Source organism: Eleutherodactylus coqui, chromosome 1, assembly GCF_035609145.1.
Source record: "Eleutherodactylus coqui strain aEleCoq1 chromosome 1, aEleCoq1.hap1, whole genome shotgun sequence".
In the NCBI taxonomy this organism is placed as follows: Eukaryota; Metazoa; Chordata; class Amphibia; order Anura; family Eleutherodactylidae; genus Eleutherodactylus; species Eleutherodactylus coqui.
Window position 1 is genome coordinate 462,515,402 of NC_089837.1, and position 18,077 is coordinate 462,533,478.

General features: G+C 42.9%; 1 protein-coding gene across 1 annotated transcript in view; it reads right to left on the minus strand.

The window, feature by feature from the left end:
- Positions 1-4,217: 4,217 nt before the first annotated feature.
- LOC136584275 (G-protein coupled receptor 84-like) overlaps positions 4,218-18,077 on the minus strand; it is a 32,482-nt gene continuing 18,622 nt past the window's right edge. The window contains exon 2 of the mRNA XM_066584300.1: positions 4,218-5,538. Within this exon, the coding sequence (XP_066440397.1) occupies positions 4,376-5,503 (1,128 nt within the window). The 5' untranslated portion in view covers positions 5,504-5,538 and the 3' untranslated portion in view covers positions 4,218-4,375. The remainder of the gene's footprint in view (positions 5,539-18,077) is intronic.

Genomic DNA, 18,077 nt, shown 5'->3' on the forward strand with positions numbered 1-18,077 from the left:
GGGTGTACACACTGCTCGATCCACGGTATAAGGAGAACCTGCCCACTCTGATTCCCGAAGAGGAAAGGGGTTCGAGAGTGTTGCTATACCACAGGACCCTTGCGGACAAGCTGATGGTAAAATTCCCAGCCGACAGCGCTAGTGGCAGAAGGCGCAGTACCGAGGGCAAGGTAGCAGGGGATGTGCGTAGATCGAGCAGCATGTACATCCCAGGCAGTGCAACAGTCTTTAAGGGCCTGGCCAGCTTTATGGCTCCCCACCAAGACTGTGTCACCGCTCCCCAGTCACGGCTGAGTCGGCGGGAGCACTGTAAAAGGATGGTGAGGGAGTACGTAGCGGATCGCACGACCATCCTTGGTGACGCCTCTGCCCCCTACAACTACTGGGTGTCGAAGCTGGACACGTGGCCTGAACTCGCGCTGTATGCCCTGGAGGTGCTTGCTTGTCCTGCGGCTAGCGTCTTGTCGGAAAGGGTGTTTAGTGCGGCTGGGGGAATCATCACAGATAAGCGTAGCCGCTTGTCAACCGACAGTGCCGACAGGCTAACACTCATCAAGATGAACAAAGGCTGGATTTCCCCAGACTTCTGTTCTCCACCAGTGGACAGCAGCGATACGTAAGCAATACGTAGGCTGCACCCGCGGATGGAAGCTACGTTCTCTCTCACCATCCAAAACGGGGACATTTCTGCTTCATCAATCTGTGTCTAATATTCCTCCTCCTCCTCCTCCTGCTCCTCCTCCTGAAACCTCACGTAATCACGCTGAACGGGCAATTTTTCTTAGGGCCACAAGGCTCAGTCAAATAATTTTTCAGAACAATTTTTAAAAGTTTCAATGCGCTTAAAAGCATTGGAACTTTAACTTGAACCAATTTTTCGTTACACTGGGCTGCCTCCAGGCCTAGTTACCACTTAAGCCACATTAACCAAAGCGATTAATGGGTTTCACCTGCCCTCTTGGCTGGCCATGGCCAATTTTTGGGATGTACATTAGTACTGTTGATACAGCAATTTTTGTGGGCCCTCGCCTACAGTGTAATCAAATTAATTTTTAGCCCACCTGCATTACAGCTGACGTAACCTCAGCTGTGTTGGGCAATGCAATGGGATATTTTTATGTACCGCCGGTGGGTTCCAGGGAGCCACCCATGCTGTAGGTGCACACGGAGTTTTTAATACATCTGTACACTTCCAAAGAACCCCAGTCTGACTGGGGCATGCAGTGTGGGCCGAAGCCCACCTGTATTACGCACAACATTACTACCTCAGCTGTGTTGGGCAATGCAATGGGATATTTCTATGTACCGCCGGTGGCTTCCTGGCACCCACCCAGGCAGTGGGTCCACAGGGAGTTTAACCTACATGTGTCCACTTGTAAAGAACCCCAGTCTGACTGGGGCATGCAGTGTGGGCCGAAGCCCACCTGTATTACGCACAACATTACTACCTCAGCTGTGTTGGGCAATGCAATGGGATATTTCTATGTACCGCCGGTGGCTTCCTGGCACCCACCCAGGCAGTGGGTCCACAGGGAGTTTAACCTACATGTGTCCACTTGTAAAGAACCCCAGTCTGACTGGGGCATGCAGTGTGGGCCGAAGCCCACCTGCATTAAGCACGACATTACTACCTCAGCTGTGTTGGGCAATGCAATGGGATATTTTTGTGTACCGCCGGTGGGTTCCAGGGAGCCACCCATGCTGTAGGTGCACACGGAGTTTTTAATACATCTGTACACTTCTAAAGAACCCCAGTCTGACTGGGGCATGCAGTGTGGGCCGAAGCCCACCTGTATTACGCACAACATTACTACCTCAGCTGTGTTGGGCAATGCAATGGGATATTTCTATGTACCGCCGGTGGCTTCCTGGCACCCACCCAGGCAGTGGGTCCACAGGGAATTATAAATGCATCTGTTTCCACTTATAAAGAAACCCAGTCTGACTGGGGCATGCAGTGTGGGCCGAAACCCACCTGCATTAACCCTTTCCAGTCCACTGTGTGACCTGTGAAGACATTAGGGTTTAAGGCTGTACAGCTCCGTTGTTGGTAGACGTCCGTCGGTGTTCTCTTACTGTATATTGCCAGCCTCTCTGCTGTCGGAGCCTATCCTACGTGTCAGCTCATGCAGTACTGGCTTTAGCCAGCATATAGCGCCGTTGTATAACGGCAGAAAAAGAGTAAGCCCCCTAGGAAAACCATATACAAATTGGATTGGAAAGGGTTAAGCACAACATTACTACCTCAGCTGTGTTGGGCAATGCAATGGGATATTTTTGTGTACCGCCGGTGGCTTCCTGGCACCCACCCATGCTGTAGGTGCACACGGAGTTTTTACTACATCTGTACACTTATAAAGAACCCCAGTCAGACTGGGGCATGCAGTGTGGGCCGAAGCCCACCTGCATTAAGCACGACATTACTACCTCAGCTGTGTTGGGCAATGCAATGGGATATTTCTGTGTACCGCCGGTGGGTTCCAGGGAGCCACCCATGCTGTGGGTCGACAGGGACTTCACAATAGGGAGTTGTACCTGCCTGTGTCTATGAATTAAAAAGCCCGGTCTGACTGGGGCATGCAGACACCTTGACAGAATGAATAGTGTGTGGCACATAGGTTCCCCATTGCTATGCCCACGTGTGCAGCTCCTGATGGCGGTGGCACAGGATTCTATTTCTCATTGCTTCTGTACAGCATTGTGGGCTATCGCTCCGCCACTTTTAAAGAGGGACGCTGCCTAGCCGTGCCAACCTCTGCAGTGTGTGCCTGCGGTCCCTCGTCATGGCTGACGCAATTCTAAATAGACATGAGCGTGGTGTGGCATGAGGGCAGCTGAAGGCTGCCCAGGGACACTTTGGTGTGCGCTGTGGGGGGGAGGGGGGGCGGTTGGTCAGCATGTAACCCAGGAGAAGTGTCAGTGGAGTGTCATGCAGGCAGTGATTGTGCTTTGTTGGAGGTAGTGTGGTGCTTAGCAAAGGTATGCCATGCTAATGAGGGCTTTTCAGAAGTAAAAGTTGTTGGGAGGGGGGGGGGGGCCCACTCTTGCCGGTATTGTGGCTTAATAGTGGGACCTGTGAACTTGAGATGCAGCCCAACATGTAGCCCCTCGCCTGCCCTATCCGTCACTGTGTCATTCCCATCACTTTCTTGAATTGCCCAGATTTTCACACATGAAAACCTTAGCGAGCATCGGCGAAATACAAAAATGTTCTGGTCGCCCATTGACTTCAATGGGGTTCGTTGTTCGAAACGAACCCTCGAGCATCACGGGAAGTTCGTTCCGAATAACGAACACCCGAACATTTTGGTGTTCGCTCATCTCTAATATCGGGTCAAAAAAAAAAAAAAAAAACACTCTACAAAAAGGGTCTGGTTCTTTAGGACTGAAACCCTCTGGTCTTTAAGGGGTTGAATATACCAAGGGGTGTACTATACCAGAGAATGTGGATGACTGAACGATTGTTGTTAACACGTAACGAGTTGTGAACAAGCTAACAATTTAATTTATGCAAGCATAAAAAATTATCGTTTGTAGTTCAATAGTCAGCCATGTTTACGCTGAATGATTGTCTTCCAAATTCGCGCAATACAACAATTTTTTTGACCGATAATGGTTCCGTGTAAACGGGCCCTTACTCAGCAGGAAGACATAAAAATGAAAAGGCAAAGCCCAAGATGGATGTGCAGCTGAAGACATAATGAGTATAGATTTTCTTATTGGTTAAAAGAATATAAAAATTTATTATCACGATATACATATAACACTTTTATAAATATTATATACAAACATGTTCTGCTGCATGGGAACAACCACCATCATGCTATAAGGTAAATTGTGACCATCATTTTTTGGAAATGAAAGTTAGAAAATACATGCAAGTGTCTCTGTAGCTGCTATGTAATACAATACTTAAGTTTCTTTACATTAGTTTCTAGAGAAATTCAGACTGTACCATGGAAAGAAACAGTTAACTATACAGTATAGTAGACGAAAGTGCTTAAAAGGAGTACCCACTATTTTTTAATCTACAGAATAGGCGATTCCAAGCATTTTTGTTATGTTTTATCAGCCTATTCTGTACATTTTTCTTTAAAAAGCCCTCTTCTACTATGCAGTTAAGTGAAGACAGGGCCAAGAAATCAGTCTTCGTCTAGCTGCTTAACACTAGAGGGCTTTTTTAAGAAAAATGCTTAGAATAGGCTGATAAAACATAGCAAAAATGCTTAGAATTGCTTATTCTGAACATTGAAGAAGAAGTGTGGGTACTCTAATAGTGACTTTGCAAAGAAATATCAAAATCTCATGAGTGATGTCTTCTGCTCAGATGTTACTCTTGAGTACGAAAGATTCAAATGTCCAGTTCTTGGAACCTTTATGTTCTTCTGAATTTGTTAATGATTAGAAGAACAACTCTTTTGTAACCATCACGAAATTGTCGGTTCATGGCCGCATACAATATGGGATTGATGCAGCTATTTAGCCATGTGAGATTTGCCGCGATCATGTGAAGAACTTGGGGTGCTGCGTTTTTGGCATCAAAAATGTTGAGCAGTAAGAAAGGAATATAACTGATCACAAAGAAGAGAAAAACCACAAAGCACATACGGGTGACCTTTTTGAAATCTGAACCAGAGTCCTTTGGTTGAGGCACTGTGGCGGGGGCTGATCTAATCTGATCAGTAGAATGGGAAGTCACTGTAGTTTTTGAAGAACTTAAATGTTCCGAGATGATCTCACTTGAAGCTGCCGTGTCTACACCACTGTCTTCCGCCTCATGAAATTTGTTGTTTAGACCGGAGTTAGTACTGGAAGCTTTTGTCTTTGTGGTTTTGGTGTTGGCAAGTTTGTACTGGTCCAAAGCCTTGGAGGCAGATTTAACTTTCAGATGGATGAGTAAATAGAAGACACCAACACAGCTTAGACCCACCACGAAGTAAAAGCCCATTAGAATGGTGGTATAAGGTCTTCCTTTTATACGATCAAAGCTGCATGTACAAACTTTAGGGACTAATACATAGACTGGCCAAAGTGGTGCAAAGCTAGCAAATCCTGCCACCCAGGTGGCCAGGAGAATTAATGTTGAACCCCACTTGCAAAAAATACGGTCAAAGAGTTTATTGTTGGTGATGAGAATGTAACGGCTGACGGCAATGAGGCACAGATTTATGATGGATACTGAATTAGAAACAAACAATAGCATCCCAAAGATGCGGCAGAAGAAAGCTCCACTCCTCCAATGAAGGTGTAGATAGGAGTCCACAGAGAATGGCTGTAGGAACGTACAGTACAAGATGTCCGCCACAGTTAGATTGATGATGAGTAGATTGAAACGGGTCTGCAGTTTTTTATCTAGTGCATAGGCAATTACTGTCAACACATTGCCAACTGTACCCACCAAAGATACGATTATACCCCATGTCACACCGAAGTAACGGTAATCCACAATAGATGGGTGATAGCAGGAGAAGGGATCTGTAGCATTTGTTATGGAATCATTCATGGTGATTTATGGACTCTCCAGAGCACTGGTTCTTTCTGAAGGGGTAAAAGAAAACAAACATTCAAATTATTTCATCATCACATCAACCCATTTTAGTTACAATTTTATACTATATTTATACTTTTTTTTTACATTCTTGATACATTGACAAATTATAACAACCTTTCTTTTAAGATACGACCCTCATTTCACATTTAAGACTATATTAGTTGTCGAAGTTAGGAACTGCCATGCCAATTATGAGTAGTAATAAGTTGAATAATCCATTTGTGTTGGTATCAGGCTGATTTCACAAAAATCATCATGAATCAGGATGGTCAATTGCGACTCCCATTAAAGTCAATGGGAGTACAAATTGGGTTCCCTAATTAACCCTCCAAAAGAGGTCCCCAATGCAGCGAAAGCATCAAATTACATGGATATGCAGTCACACATCTCCGGAACACTGTGCTCCTTCCACTAATTGGTCAAAATAGTGTACAGTGGTGTAGGGTTCAATCGTAGCACAGGGGTGTCACTGAAAGCAAAAAGGACCACATTGGGTGTCCTAGACCAAAAACGGCGCAAAGGGAGACAGCAGGAATGCTGCCTGCTTTAAAAGTGATTTCTAAAATTTTACAAGGATTCATTCTACCAGCCAAACTCAGGCCTTCTCCATGGAAAATCTGTAGAGCTACAGCTGTTTCTTGTGCTTTAGAAAATGTTCATTTTGGAAGGAGGATGAGGAGAATGGGACAGTCACAATTTACTTCATTTTCCCTAGTAGTGACTTTTCCAAAAAGTTCAGTTTGGTCTGGTTTAGTTAAATAAAACATTGTAGAACACTGTTGAAGAGCCATAAAAGCCCTGTATAACAATCTAAGTAATATCCAGGACTTCTATTGGCCCTAGGCTCCATTCACACAGGCGAGTACGATATTGGGCTCAGAAACTTGGCCCATATTACGCTTGGCGACGTGCGATTTTCACGTTGATGTGAAACGCTTTTGATTTTAAAATGGATCGAATTACTTCTGTGAAATTGCAATCCTCACACACATGCAAGGGGCGCAAGTGTTTCCCATTGACATCAATGGAAACATTGCATCGCACTTGCATGCACATTGCTTAGCACCATCTCTGAAAAGGCATTTTTTGGGGGTTGGGGGGGGGGGGTTGGTGTTGGAGTACAGTGGGCTGTAGCTTCACACATTGTTAAATTATATTGCCATTCACTTTCCCTTTGCAATTTTTAGTATCAGGAGAAGAGAAGAGGTTAATTTCACTTATTTTTATTTTCTTTGACATTCTATTAGTTTCTTAAGATTATTGCTCTCGGTGGGAAAAACTAATCTTGTAGATATGATACCTTTAACAAAACTTATTTTTACCAATTAGCATCCTGTTCATAATAACCACACACTGGGTATACAGGTCATAAATCCGATAAGATCTCAGGGACCTATTTATAATGTTGCGGCCTGTGTCTGTGCAAACGGAAGCACTAATCATAAAATGTAGACTTATCAATGCCTTTAAAGGTATTTATAGTGATGTCTTTAAGGTGTGGAATGCATTTCTACTTGTAATTGCATTCATTATGTCTGAGGAGGTGAATTTTCACAGTATCCTGTATGGCCGGTTGAAGCCTGTATTGTATTTCTCTTGCTGTGATGAAATAATATACTCAACAGAATAAAATTACAGAACACCTTAACCACGGCTGCATTCGTAATACATACATTGCTCAATATGTGGTCTAAAATTAACCATCATTAAAGCAATAGCTCCTGGTAAGTATACAATTAGATTGTGTGGGGAGTTTCTGCCTCCTTTGTCTTGCTGATCGGTGGATGCTTATAAGGTTGTATTATTCTTGATCACTCACTTATTGACCTATCCTAAGTTTTCCTGAAAATACACTTTAGAACTTCTTGCATAAACACCTTTTTGTAAACTTTTTTTTTTTCTTTTACCCAGAAAGATATTCAAAAAGTAGCATTTTCCTGGTACATGTATTTTTAACAAGCGTATTTTGGGTAGCAGTTTTTTTATTCAGACATTTTTTAACATGCTTTTTTTCTGGCATATTTAATGTCCAACAGAGAAGCCTATGCAAATGCCATTCAAAAAATAATAATAATCTTACAAACCAACAGCCTGCTGTAACCAGAAAGAAAGGCACAAATGAAAAATATGTCCCTAGGAAATGCACTGTAGCAAGTTTAATATTTCTCTATTGACTTCCAGCTAACATCTAACTGTGGTATCTTTTGAAATATCAAAACAGGGAAGAAGGTGGACCCAGGAAACTACAGGCCTGTGAGCCTGACTTCTATACCGGTAAAAATCTTTGAACAAAATATTAAAACAGCATGTATGCGAGTACTTGGATGAGAATGACGTAATTAACCAGAGTCAGCATGGGTTTGTAACAAACAAGTCATGCCAGACTGATCTAATTTTCTTCTATGACAGAGTCACCGACTGGGTTGATCAGGGAAATGCGGTGGATATAGTATATCTTGACTTCAGTGAAGCATTTGACAAAAGCATCTCATACCATCATTATTGAAAAAATTACCAAGTGCCAAATAAACAAGGCAAATGTTAGGTGGATTCACAACTAAGTGATTGTACTTAGGGCTCCTTCACACTCGCGATAAAAATCGAATGATTTTCGCATGATGCAAGAGTGAGTAAAAACGCACAATTAAAAAAAACCAATGATTTTCATTTCCATTTGTGACGTTTTCACTTATGCAATGTGGTGTGAAAAAAAAACCCATTGCATGTCCTATCTTACTGGGTTTCGCATTTTTTTCTAGTCCATATTTCCCTATTGAGCCTCCTTTTTATTGCATCACAACACACAAACTAGCGATTTTTGTGCAGTGCTTTTTTAACATTAGAAACTCCTATTCACTTTCATCCGAGTAAATCGAAGGTGGCAGCAGTGTGCGATTTTTCACAAGAAAAGCATCGCTGAGACAAAAAAAAAGTGGTCATAAATGGCTGCCCATCAAATTCAAAGAATTTGTCAACTGGGATACCACAAAGCTCTGTCCTGGGCCCAGTATTCAACATTTTTATAAATGATATAGAGGAGGGAACTGAGACAAAAACTGGTCAAATTAGCAGAAGACACAGAGGAGAAAAAGCCAACACTAGGGAAAAGAGAGTTCAAAAAGATCTAGACACGCTTGAACAGTGTACTGTAACTAACAGAATGGTATTTAACAGGGAGACATGCAAAGTCTTACATCTATGCAAGAAAAATAAAAAAAGCACATACAGAATGGGAGGAAGTGGGCTAAGCAGCAGAACGTATGAAAAAGACTTGGGTATACTAATAGATCATTGACTGAACATGAGTCAACAATGTGATGTAGAAACAAAAAGCAAACAATTTTGGGATGTATTAAGAGACAATTGGGTTCTAGATCACGTAAAGTAATTATCACTCCTCATCTGGAATACTGTGTCCAGTTCTGGGCACCCTGCTTTAAAAAAAAAAGACATAGACAAACTGGAGCAAGTTCACAGAAGAGTTAGCAAGATGGAGAGTGGTCTGCAAATCATGTCCTATGAGGAATGGTTAATGGATCTGGGAATGTTTAGCTTGCAAAAAAAAAGGCTGAGAGTAGCTGTCTACCAATATCTGAAGGACTGTCACAGTGCAGAGGGATCTACCCTATTCTCCTCTGCACAAGGAAAGACTAGAAGCAATGGGATGAAACTGAAAGGGAGGAGACACAGATTAGATATTAGACAGCGAGGGGGATCAATGAGTGGAACAGGTTACCACGGGAGGTGCTGAGTTCTCCTTCAATGGAAGTGTTCAAACAAAGGCTGGACAAATATCTGTCTGGGATGATTTAGTGAATCCTGCATTGAGCCCCGAGGGGTTGGACCTGATGACCCTGAAGGTCCTCTCCAACTGTACCATTCTATGATTGCACTTTTTATTGTACTAAATAGCATTTGCAGGGCTGTATCGGTGGTTCTCCCCAGCTGTATGGTTTCTTTTTAAACTGCAAAGAAAGTCGTGATTTTTACCAAAGACAATCGCCGATCTCGTTATGACTCAGTCTGTAAGTCTTAGCTTAATTATGCCCAATATGTTACATTTTTTCAGCTACATTGTACACTCTTTAGGTGAAGCTGTCTCTATGTGCCGACTAGGAAACCTCCCAATTTGAAGAGCTCTAGACAGCACTATCAGCTCTTGGCAATACTGTTTTAACAGGATTTATAAGGACCATGTTATCAGTAAAAGATAATATTCTTGGAGTGTAAAATTTCATTTCTTTATATAACCGGATCAGTGCAATAGAATGATAGACGCAATAGCACAACTGCAATACATTGTGTGAAATCTACCATATACTTACATGGGGTTTTGATATTCATAGAGTATATGGCAAGTAACTGCTCAGTACCAAGTAAATTAGATATTTTATTAAGAGAATGGTTTTCCATAAGTTCAACTACGGCACGTGGACATTACTGGTCTGGATCGCGCAACTCTGCAGTGCGATTTATTCACTCTTCTGAGATGCTGCATAATGGAAATAGTTTCTTTGCATTGACCTGGAAAATGAATTCTATGCTCATTGCATTGTAGTCTGTCTGATCTGACTTCTGAAGTTTCAATACACCAGAGTGTGTTTTAACCCTTTCCAATCCAATTTTGGATTCAGGGTTTCCTAAAAGGCTTTCTCTTTTTGCTGTTATACAACAGTGCCATCTGCTGGCTAAAGCCAGTGTGTGTGCGCCAGAGAGGCTCCGACAGCAGTGCTGGCAATAGACGGTAAGAATACCCTGTCGGATGTCTTCTGACATTGGAGCTGTACAAGCTTCAATCAGAATGTAGGAAGACGTCAGACAGTGGATTGGAAAGGGTTAAAGGTTTCTGAAATGTCCCTTCGTTACTTCATTACTGACAAGTTTTCATAACTTCAATTAATTATGCCTAATATCCATGGTAAAGTATTCCAGCTACATTTCATATATCCTTCAACCATTAGGTTAAGTTGTCTCTATGTGCCGACTAGGAAACATCCCAATTTGAAGAGCTCTAGACCACCTCATAAGCTCTTGGAGATCCTATTTTACCAGGATTTATAGGGAAACGTGTTATTAAGAGAAAGACTTGTTGTACAAATCAAATTTAAAATAAAACCTATTTTAAAAAAAAAAATCTTAAAATTCTTAATTTGCCATGTCACTGTCTAAATAATTTTTTTTTTAAAAATCCCAAAACTAAAATCCTGCAGTTTTTACACTGACCATTAAGCCTAATAATGATATGGCAGACAATTTTTTCATTAGAGTCATCTTACTATCATCACAGACAGGATTACAATAAAACATAATACCTATATATAGACAACACAGGATCCAACATTCAATTGGTGATAGTCACAGCTTACCTCCTTCCCCTTCCTGCACAATGACCTCAGCGCATCGCTCGGAGCTATAACAGTCTACTGTTATAGCTCAACTACTGCAACTCACTATTCAGTTGCCTTCCCCTACCAGACTTGCTCCACTCCAATCCATACTAAATGCAGCAGCTAGGCTCATTTTTTTATCCAGTCGTTACTCAGATGCCTCTGTATTATGCCAGTCGCTGCATTGGCTGCCCATCCAATGCAGAGCTAAATTTAAACTCCTCACCATCACCCATAAAGCTCTCCACGGCACCGCGCCAGCATACATCGCCTCTCTCCTGTCAGTACACCACCCAGCCTGCTCACTCCGATCCGCTAACACACTCAGACTAAACACCCCTGTAATACGAACCTCTCATGCTCGCCTACAGGACTTCACCAGAGCAGCACCCATCCTCTGGAACGCTCTACCCCGAGGCATCCGGACAATTCCTGATGCACAAAATTTCAGATGCACCTTAAAAACGCACCTCCTCAGGGAGGCATACCAAATCCCTTGACCTAGTCCCCCCGCCCCTCCCTATGCCTCCCCACACCTTCCACTCTGCTTAAAGGGGTTGTCCCACGAAAGCAAGTGGGTCTATACACTTCTGTATGGCCATATTAATGCACTTTGTAATATACATCGTGCATTAAATATGAGCCATACAGAAGTTATTCACTTACCTGTTCCGTTGCTGGCGTCCTCGTCTCCATGGTGCCGTCTAATTTCAGCGTCTAATCTCCCGATTAGACGCGCTTGCGCAGTCCGGTCTTCTCCCTTCTGAGTGGGGCCGCTCGTGCTGGAGAGCTGCTCCTCGTAGCTCCGCCCCGTCACGTGTGCCGATTCCAGCCAATCAGGAGGCTGGAATCGGCAATGGAACGCACAGAGCCCACGGTGCACCATGGGAGAAGACCTGCGGTCCACCGTGGGTGAAGATCCTGGCGGCCATCTTCGCAAGGTAAGTAAGAAGTCACCGGAGCGCGGGGATTCGGGTAAGTACTATGCGTTTTTTTTTTTTAAACCCCTGCATCGGGTTTGTCTCGCGCCGAACGGGGGGGCTATTGAAAAAAAAAACTACCCGTTTCGGCGCAGGACAACCCCTTTAATGCATACGACCTCTACCCCTGCACCTCCTTACCGCCCCACCCAGTTTGCTTCTTAATAATTGACTTCCACATGCAATTCCCATAGTGCCTGTGTCCTTGTGTCCCCCTCACCACCCTTGTACCTCCTGTATCACCCCCACTCTATTTGTTTCAAACTGATTGTACATCACATGTAATTGTTGTATTGTCTGTTTTTCTCCCGGGCTTGTAAGCGCTGCAGAATAAGTTGGTGCTATACAAATAAAGATATTATTATATTATTACTACTATAGAAATCTGTGGGTCAGCTCTTGTATATTAGGTGAATGGTCTATGATTTCTGCTGTAAAGTATTTCTAAATGCGGTTAACTGCAGCAGAGGTAAGATGGACTCCCCCATAATCATGTACAGAAAAAAAAAAATGAAAAAACTAAAAAGTGGAATGTTTTACTATCTAGTTTTAATTTGTACCAAAAAAACCCCCAACAACCCATAGGTGACGAATTCCCTTTTAAATTAATGTAGTAATACTAATTCTTCCCCTCGTCCCAGAGGTTTGCAGATTCGGCATCAGGAGTGGAAAAAGCTGGGTGACGACCTCTAATAGTGTGCATTCAAGAAGTGCTTTTTAATGCAAACACCTTGCAGATTTCACTTTTTTTTGCAGCAAATATGCTGTGGCCAGATGTTTGATGTGGATCAATAGGACATTAAAAAATGCACTACTAACATTTCTTATGGCATTTTCCTCACTCTTAACAGCTTTTTGTTTGTTTTTTTTGGTCCATAGAGTTTTTTTTTCAAAAATACAGCATACTCTACGAAAGATTTTTTTTTCATAGTAAGAGGAAAAGCCACCAAAAGAAGCTAATAAAAATACATGAAATCCTCAAACTGTGCGTGAAGGAAGCCTTAGGATAGTTTTACATACAGCATGACGACAAATTTAGATGGCATACTTTAGAGGGTTTTTAAAATCACCAATACTTTAAAGTGTCTTTTAGATTGTAAAGTTAACATATAATGCGTTTTAGTTTTTGCCATTTTGAAGCATTATTGAGGTCAGTGGCTTTTTCCACAACACAGTACACTCTGGTATAGCGTTACTCCATAGACGACCTTACAGAATTTCAAAGATGTCAAATTACAAACTAAAGCAAATATATAAAATGCTACCAATAACGCTAGTAAAAAGAAAGTTATATTTTTAAATGTGACTTAAAAATAAATAAAAAGGATATGTGAAGATGCCCCAAGAGTTATGGTGGTCATTAGTGGTTTTGAAAAGAAAGAATAAGCTACAGTAACAACTAAGAGCAGAAGAATTATATTTACCGGTCAGCTTTAGTTTTAGCAATTCAGTTTATGTATCAGGCTCATGCAAAACAGCATCAGTCTCTGTCAGTTCTGGTACAGTCAGCTTCATTATTAGTAAAAAAATTGGATGATGGATGAACAATATGATGGAAATCTTAAAGGTGGTTTCATATCTGCGTTGGGGATTCCGCTTTCCTGCTCCGTACGAGCTGCAAAGGGGAATCCCTGCATGGCGGAACGGCTCCGTCTCTGGACAGAACCGAACAGCACCATCCGGAATGGAAGAAAAAGTGAAGGTTCCGACACAAATGTGAAACCAGCCCAACCTCACCCACATGTTAAAAATAAAGGAAAACCTAAAGCAAAATACACAAACTTGGAATCCAGCAGTAACTGTTTTGGTATATACCCCAACCATACAAGAGTAGCTATATATTGAGATGCAATAAAATGATTACGGTGGCAGCATCATAACAAGGATGCAAGATAATGATAAATTCAGTATAAAACATATCAGATATTGCAGGACATACCAAATGCAGAGTCACACTGGCTTCTGATGTCCGATCATATGGAACAGCTCTCTTTATATAATGTCGTTCCTCAAAAGCTCCTCCTTGCTCAATGCTTTCCAGTAAGTATGGTAGGTTAGTTCTCTTTTTTCCTTTTTTTTTGCTGAGTCTACTGCTAAGCCTTGTTCTTCTAGGCTACAGGTCTCATCTCATGCAGCATCTCAAAACTGTACCACAATTGTTAGACTGAGAGCCTGACACATTTATCTCCCCCCCAGACCACACTATGCTACATCTATAAAGTGACATATACCGTAAAACCTCTAATAGACAACCCCTGGTGATTATCTGTTTGCTTGGTTGGTGTGTTTGTGCACTGAGCAGATTTCTGCAGGAAGCAAACAGCTCCGTTCCCACTGTAGTGGCCAAGCTTGTTATTGCAGGCAAATTCTACATTGAATTAAATGGGAGTTTTCCCTGTAATACTGAGCTTGGCTACAACAGTTGGAACAGAGCTGTTTGCTTCTTAGAGAAATCCGCTTAGGGCATATAGCCCTCTTGCCTGGTGAACAGCTGTTCAGTGGGGATCCTTGGCGGCAGACCCACACTATCTACTATTGATGACCTATCCTAATGATAGGCCAACAATAGTTTACAACTAGACAACCCCTTTAAATGACTGACTACCTTTATGAGAAAAACCACCAACAGATATAAGTGGCTGCATTTTTGTCCTCTCTCAAGTAGCTACAATCTGCCAATACAGCTGCCAGGGAATGTCACTCAACATTCCTCCGATCCTGAAGAGTTGGATTGAACGCCTGCCGAGATTTGTGAGTAATGAGGTTTTATTGCATCACTGGGCATATCAGGAGTTTTCACAGACTAGATAAGGCCTCATGTCCACCGGAAAAATATGGTGCACGCAGATTTCTGCAGCGGATGCACTTTAAATTGTCTTTTTTTTTGCGTGCGGGAGATCTATTGAGATAGAGGACAATTTACCCCACCAGCGCGTGATCCGCGTTAAAATGGAGCATGCCGTGTTATTTTTCCTGCATGTGAAATACACACATCACTTAAAATACCCTCCGTGGCTTTTTATTTAACCGTGGATGGTCAATGCTTTCCAATGGGATACGGGTATGCGGATGTCACGTGTGGGAGAACTGCACGGATTTGCTAAATATAATTTCCCTGTGGAGATGAGGCCTAAGACCCTCTGGGGAGCTATAATAACAGCATTTTAAGTTGTCAGCCAGCTTTCTCAAAACATATCCCGTTATTATAGAAGTCTGCCCTTATATTACAGTATTTACTTTTCTTTCAGGACAGATATAGCTTTATCCTAAGCAATCTTATTAAAATTATATATAATACTAGCTGATATATCCGGCTTCACCTGAGTTAATTTGGTACAGGTGTTTACCTGTTCTCACAGAAAATTTTATGAAGTCCTGGTTAGTTCAAAGGAACTGAGGAATAAAATACGTATAGACATAGAGGAGCGTTAGATTCTCCTCAGACTGCATGTACCGATGTTACTCTGCAAAATATGCCACCCCTCCCTCTCTCCACACTTTTTACCCTTATAAGTTAACACCCCTTTTATTCAAATTTACCCCCAACTGGAGGTTGCAGACCCTTCTTAGCCTTAAAAGCATGCTCTATCTCTGCAGTCCATGGCAGCTTCCTTTTGTACTTTACAGCATTTCGGCATATGCACAGAGAGGCGAGGTCGATTCTCCTCGGCATATGCACAGAGAGGCGAGGTCGATTCTCCTCGGCATATGCACAGAGAGGCGAGGTCGATTCTCCTCGGCATATGCACAGAGAGGCGAGGTCGATTCTCCTCGGCATATGCACAGAGAGGCGAGGTCGATTCTCCTCGGCATATGCACAGAGAGGCGAGGTCGATTCTCCTCGGCATATACACAGAGAGGCGAGGTCGATTCTCCTCGGCATATACACAGAGAGGCGAGGTCGATTCTCCTCGGCATATACACAGAGAGGCGAGGTCGATTCTCCTCGGCATATACACAGAGAGGCGAGGTCGATTCTCCTCGGCATATACACAGAGAGGCGAGGTCGATTCTCCTCGGCATATACACAGAGAGGCGAGGTCGATTCTCCTCGGCATATACACAGAGAGGCGAGGTCGATTCTCCTCGGCATATACACAGAGAGGCGAGGTCGATTCTCCTCGGCATATACACAGAGAGGCGAGGTCGATTCTCCTCGGCATATACACAGAGAGAAGAGGTCGATTCTCCTCGGCATATACACAGAGAGAAGAGGTAGATTCTCTTCGGCATATACACAGAGAAGCGAGGTAGATTCTCCTCGGCATATACACAGAGAGAAGAGGTCGATTCTCCTCGGCATATACACAGAGAGGAGAGGTAGATTCTCCTCGGCATATACACAGAGAGGAGAGGTAGATTCTCCTCGGCATATACACAGAGAGGAGAGGTAGATTCTCCTCGGTATACAAATCATTTCCCCAGGCTTTATGGTTTCTGAAAAAAGAACTCTCCTGTATCATGGATTTTCAGTTTTTCACGATTAGAATGGCATATTGAAGTTGCGACCCCTTTATATTTCTTATTTAGGACATAAAAAAGGGTTGTGGCAAATTTCATGTTTGTGCAATACAGATGTTATTAGTTACATTACATAAAGGGTCACTTACTTTTGAGTTTATAATTGAATAATCAAATTGCGACCCCTTTACTTTCCCTACTATAACCTCAGGAATGGTTGTGCCACATTTTAAGTTTGTACAACACCAGGAAGTTAGAGAATTAGTGGCAAGTCAGTTAGTGAGTGAGGGCTTTCGCTATCACCACAGCTCTTCAGATAGTAACATTTGCAGGGAAACCCAAAACATTTTTTGGCATTGTAGATAATGTGATGTCATGACACCAGTGCTATATAGCACAATAGTTAGATGAGAAGAGTCAGTAATACGCAGAGGCGAGGGGTTATGAAAATATTAAAATAAACCTTCTTTACCGGCCTCGGTCACCTCTGGGCAGTCTCCCAGCTATCAGGCGCCTTTATACCTTACATTGCGTATACAGAATCACAGAGGGGCTTAGGTTAATCCCTCTCTACAGCTCTCACTTGCTCCATGATCTGCCTCCTCAGTCCACTACATCTCTCCACCGGCTCCTCACTTCAGTGCTTTATTACACCAACTCACTGCTCTCCACTAACCACTGACTATCTCCTTAGACAAGCTGACTAAAACTCGACTGTTCTCTCCAACCACATTCTCTAAACTAACATTCACTTCCTTTTGTGTCCTCATGCTTGGACTCTGGCATGGGCGAACCAATTGCGGCCTGCTTCTCAACTGTCACCCCCTTGTTAGGCCACTCCCACATGGCCCCGGCAGAGCGCCGCAATTTTACTTTTGTTTTTGTCGGCAGCATTCCTGCCTCCGAAGCAGCTTTAGCGCAATCCATCATTGATGAGGTGCGCTAAACGCAAAATATAGAGCAGACAGCGCCACATTCGAGCTCATGTCTGTGAGGCTGGGAGAATGGGAGTGTTATATCGCGGCATTCAAAACACCGCGGTAATCGCGGAAAAAAGCGTTTGTGTGAGAGTGGCCTCAGATAGCCAATCCTATTGTTAATCTCTCCAGACAGACAAACTAGCCAATTAGAGCTCACATTGCTGGCAGCCAATGAGAAATAGCCAGTTGCCGGGCAAATTAATTTTTAGCTCTGTTGCAGAGCAGATTAACCCAAAATTAATACTTGCATGCCCTGGGGAAATTGCAAACCTACATAAAATTTGCTATAGTGCTTTTGTAGGACCCTACTGGGCTATTCCAAATCCCCCCTAGGCCATATCCACAATATAAGAAATAAATATATATTTTTTCAACAACATGCCAAACTCCCATATTCTGGCATAGATTATAGCAGGAAAACCGCCGGGTGAGACAGATGTATTGCACCGCTTAACATATTTGTTGCTTGCAGCTGGACACAGGCCTACATTTCATTCTGAGTTAGAGTGGCTTCACACAAGCGTGTATTTGTGCGTGCATATGCGCGCCCAAAAACACGCTTCTATTAGTACTAATGCATTCCCTATGGTGTGTTCACATGTCCGTGCTTTACAGGCAAAGATAGGACATGCGTGCACCATAGGGAATGCACGCATTGTTTTCAATGGAACCGCAGCTGCTGCCGGCGGCTCCATTGAAGACAACTGTCTGCCGGCAA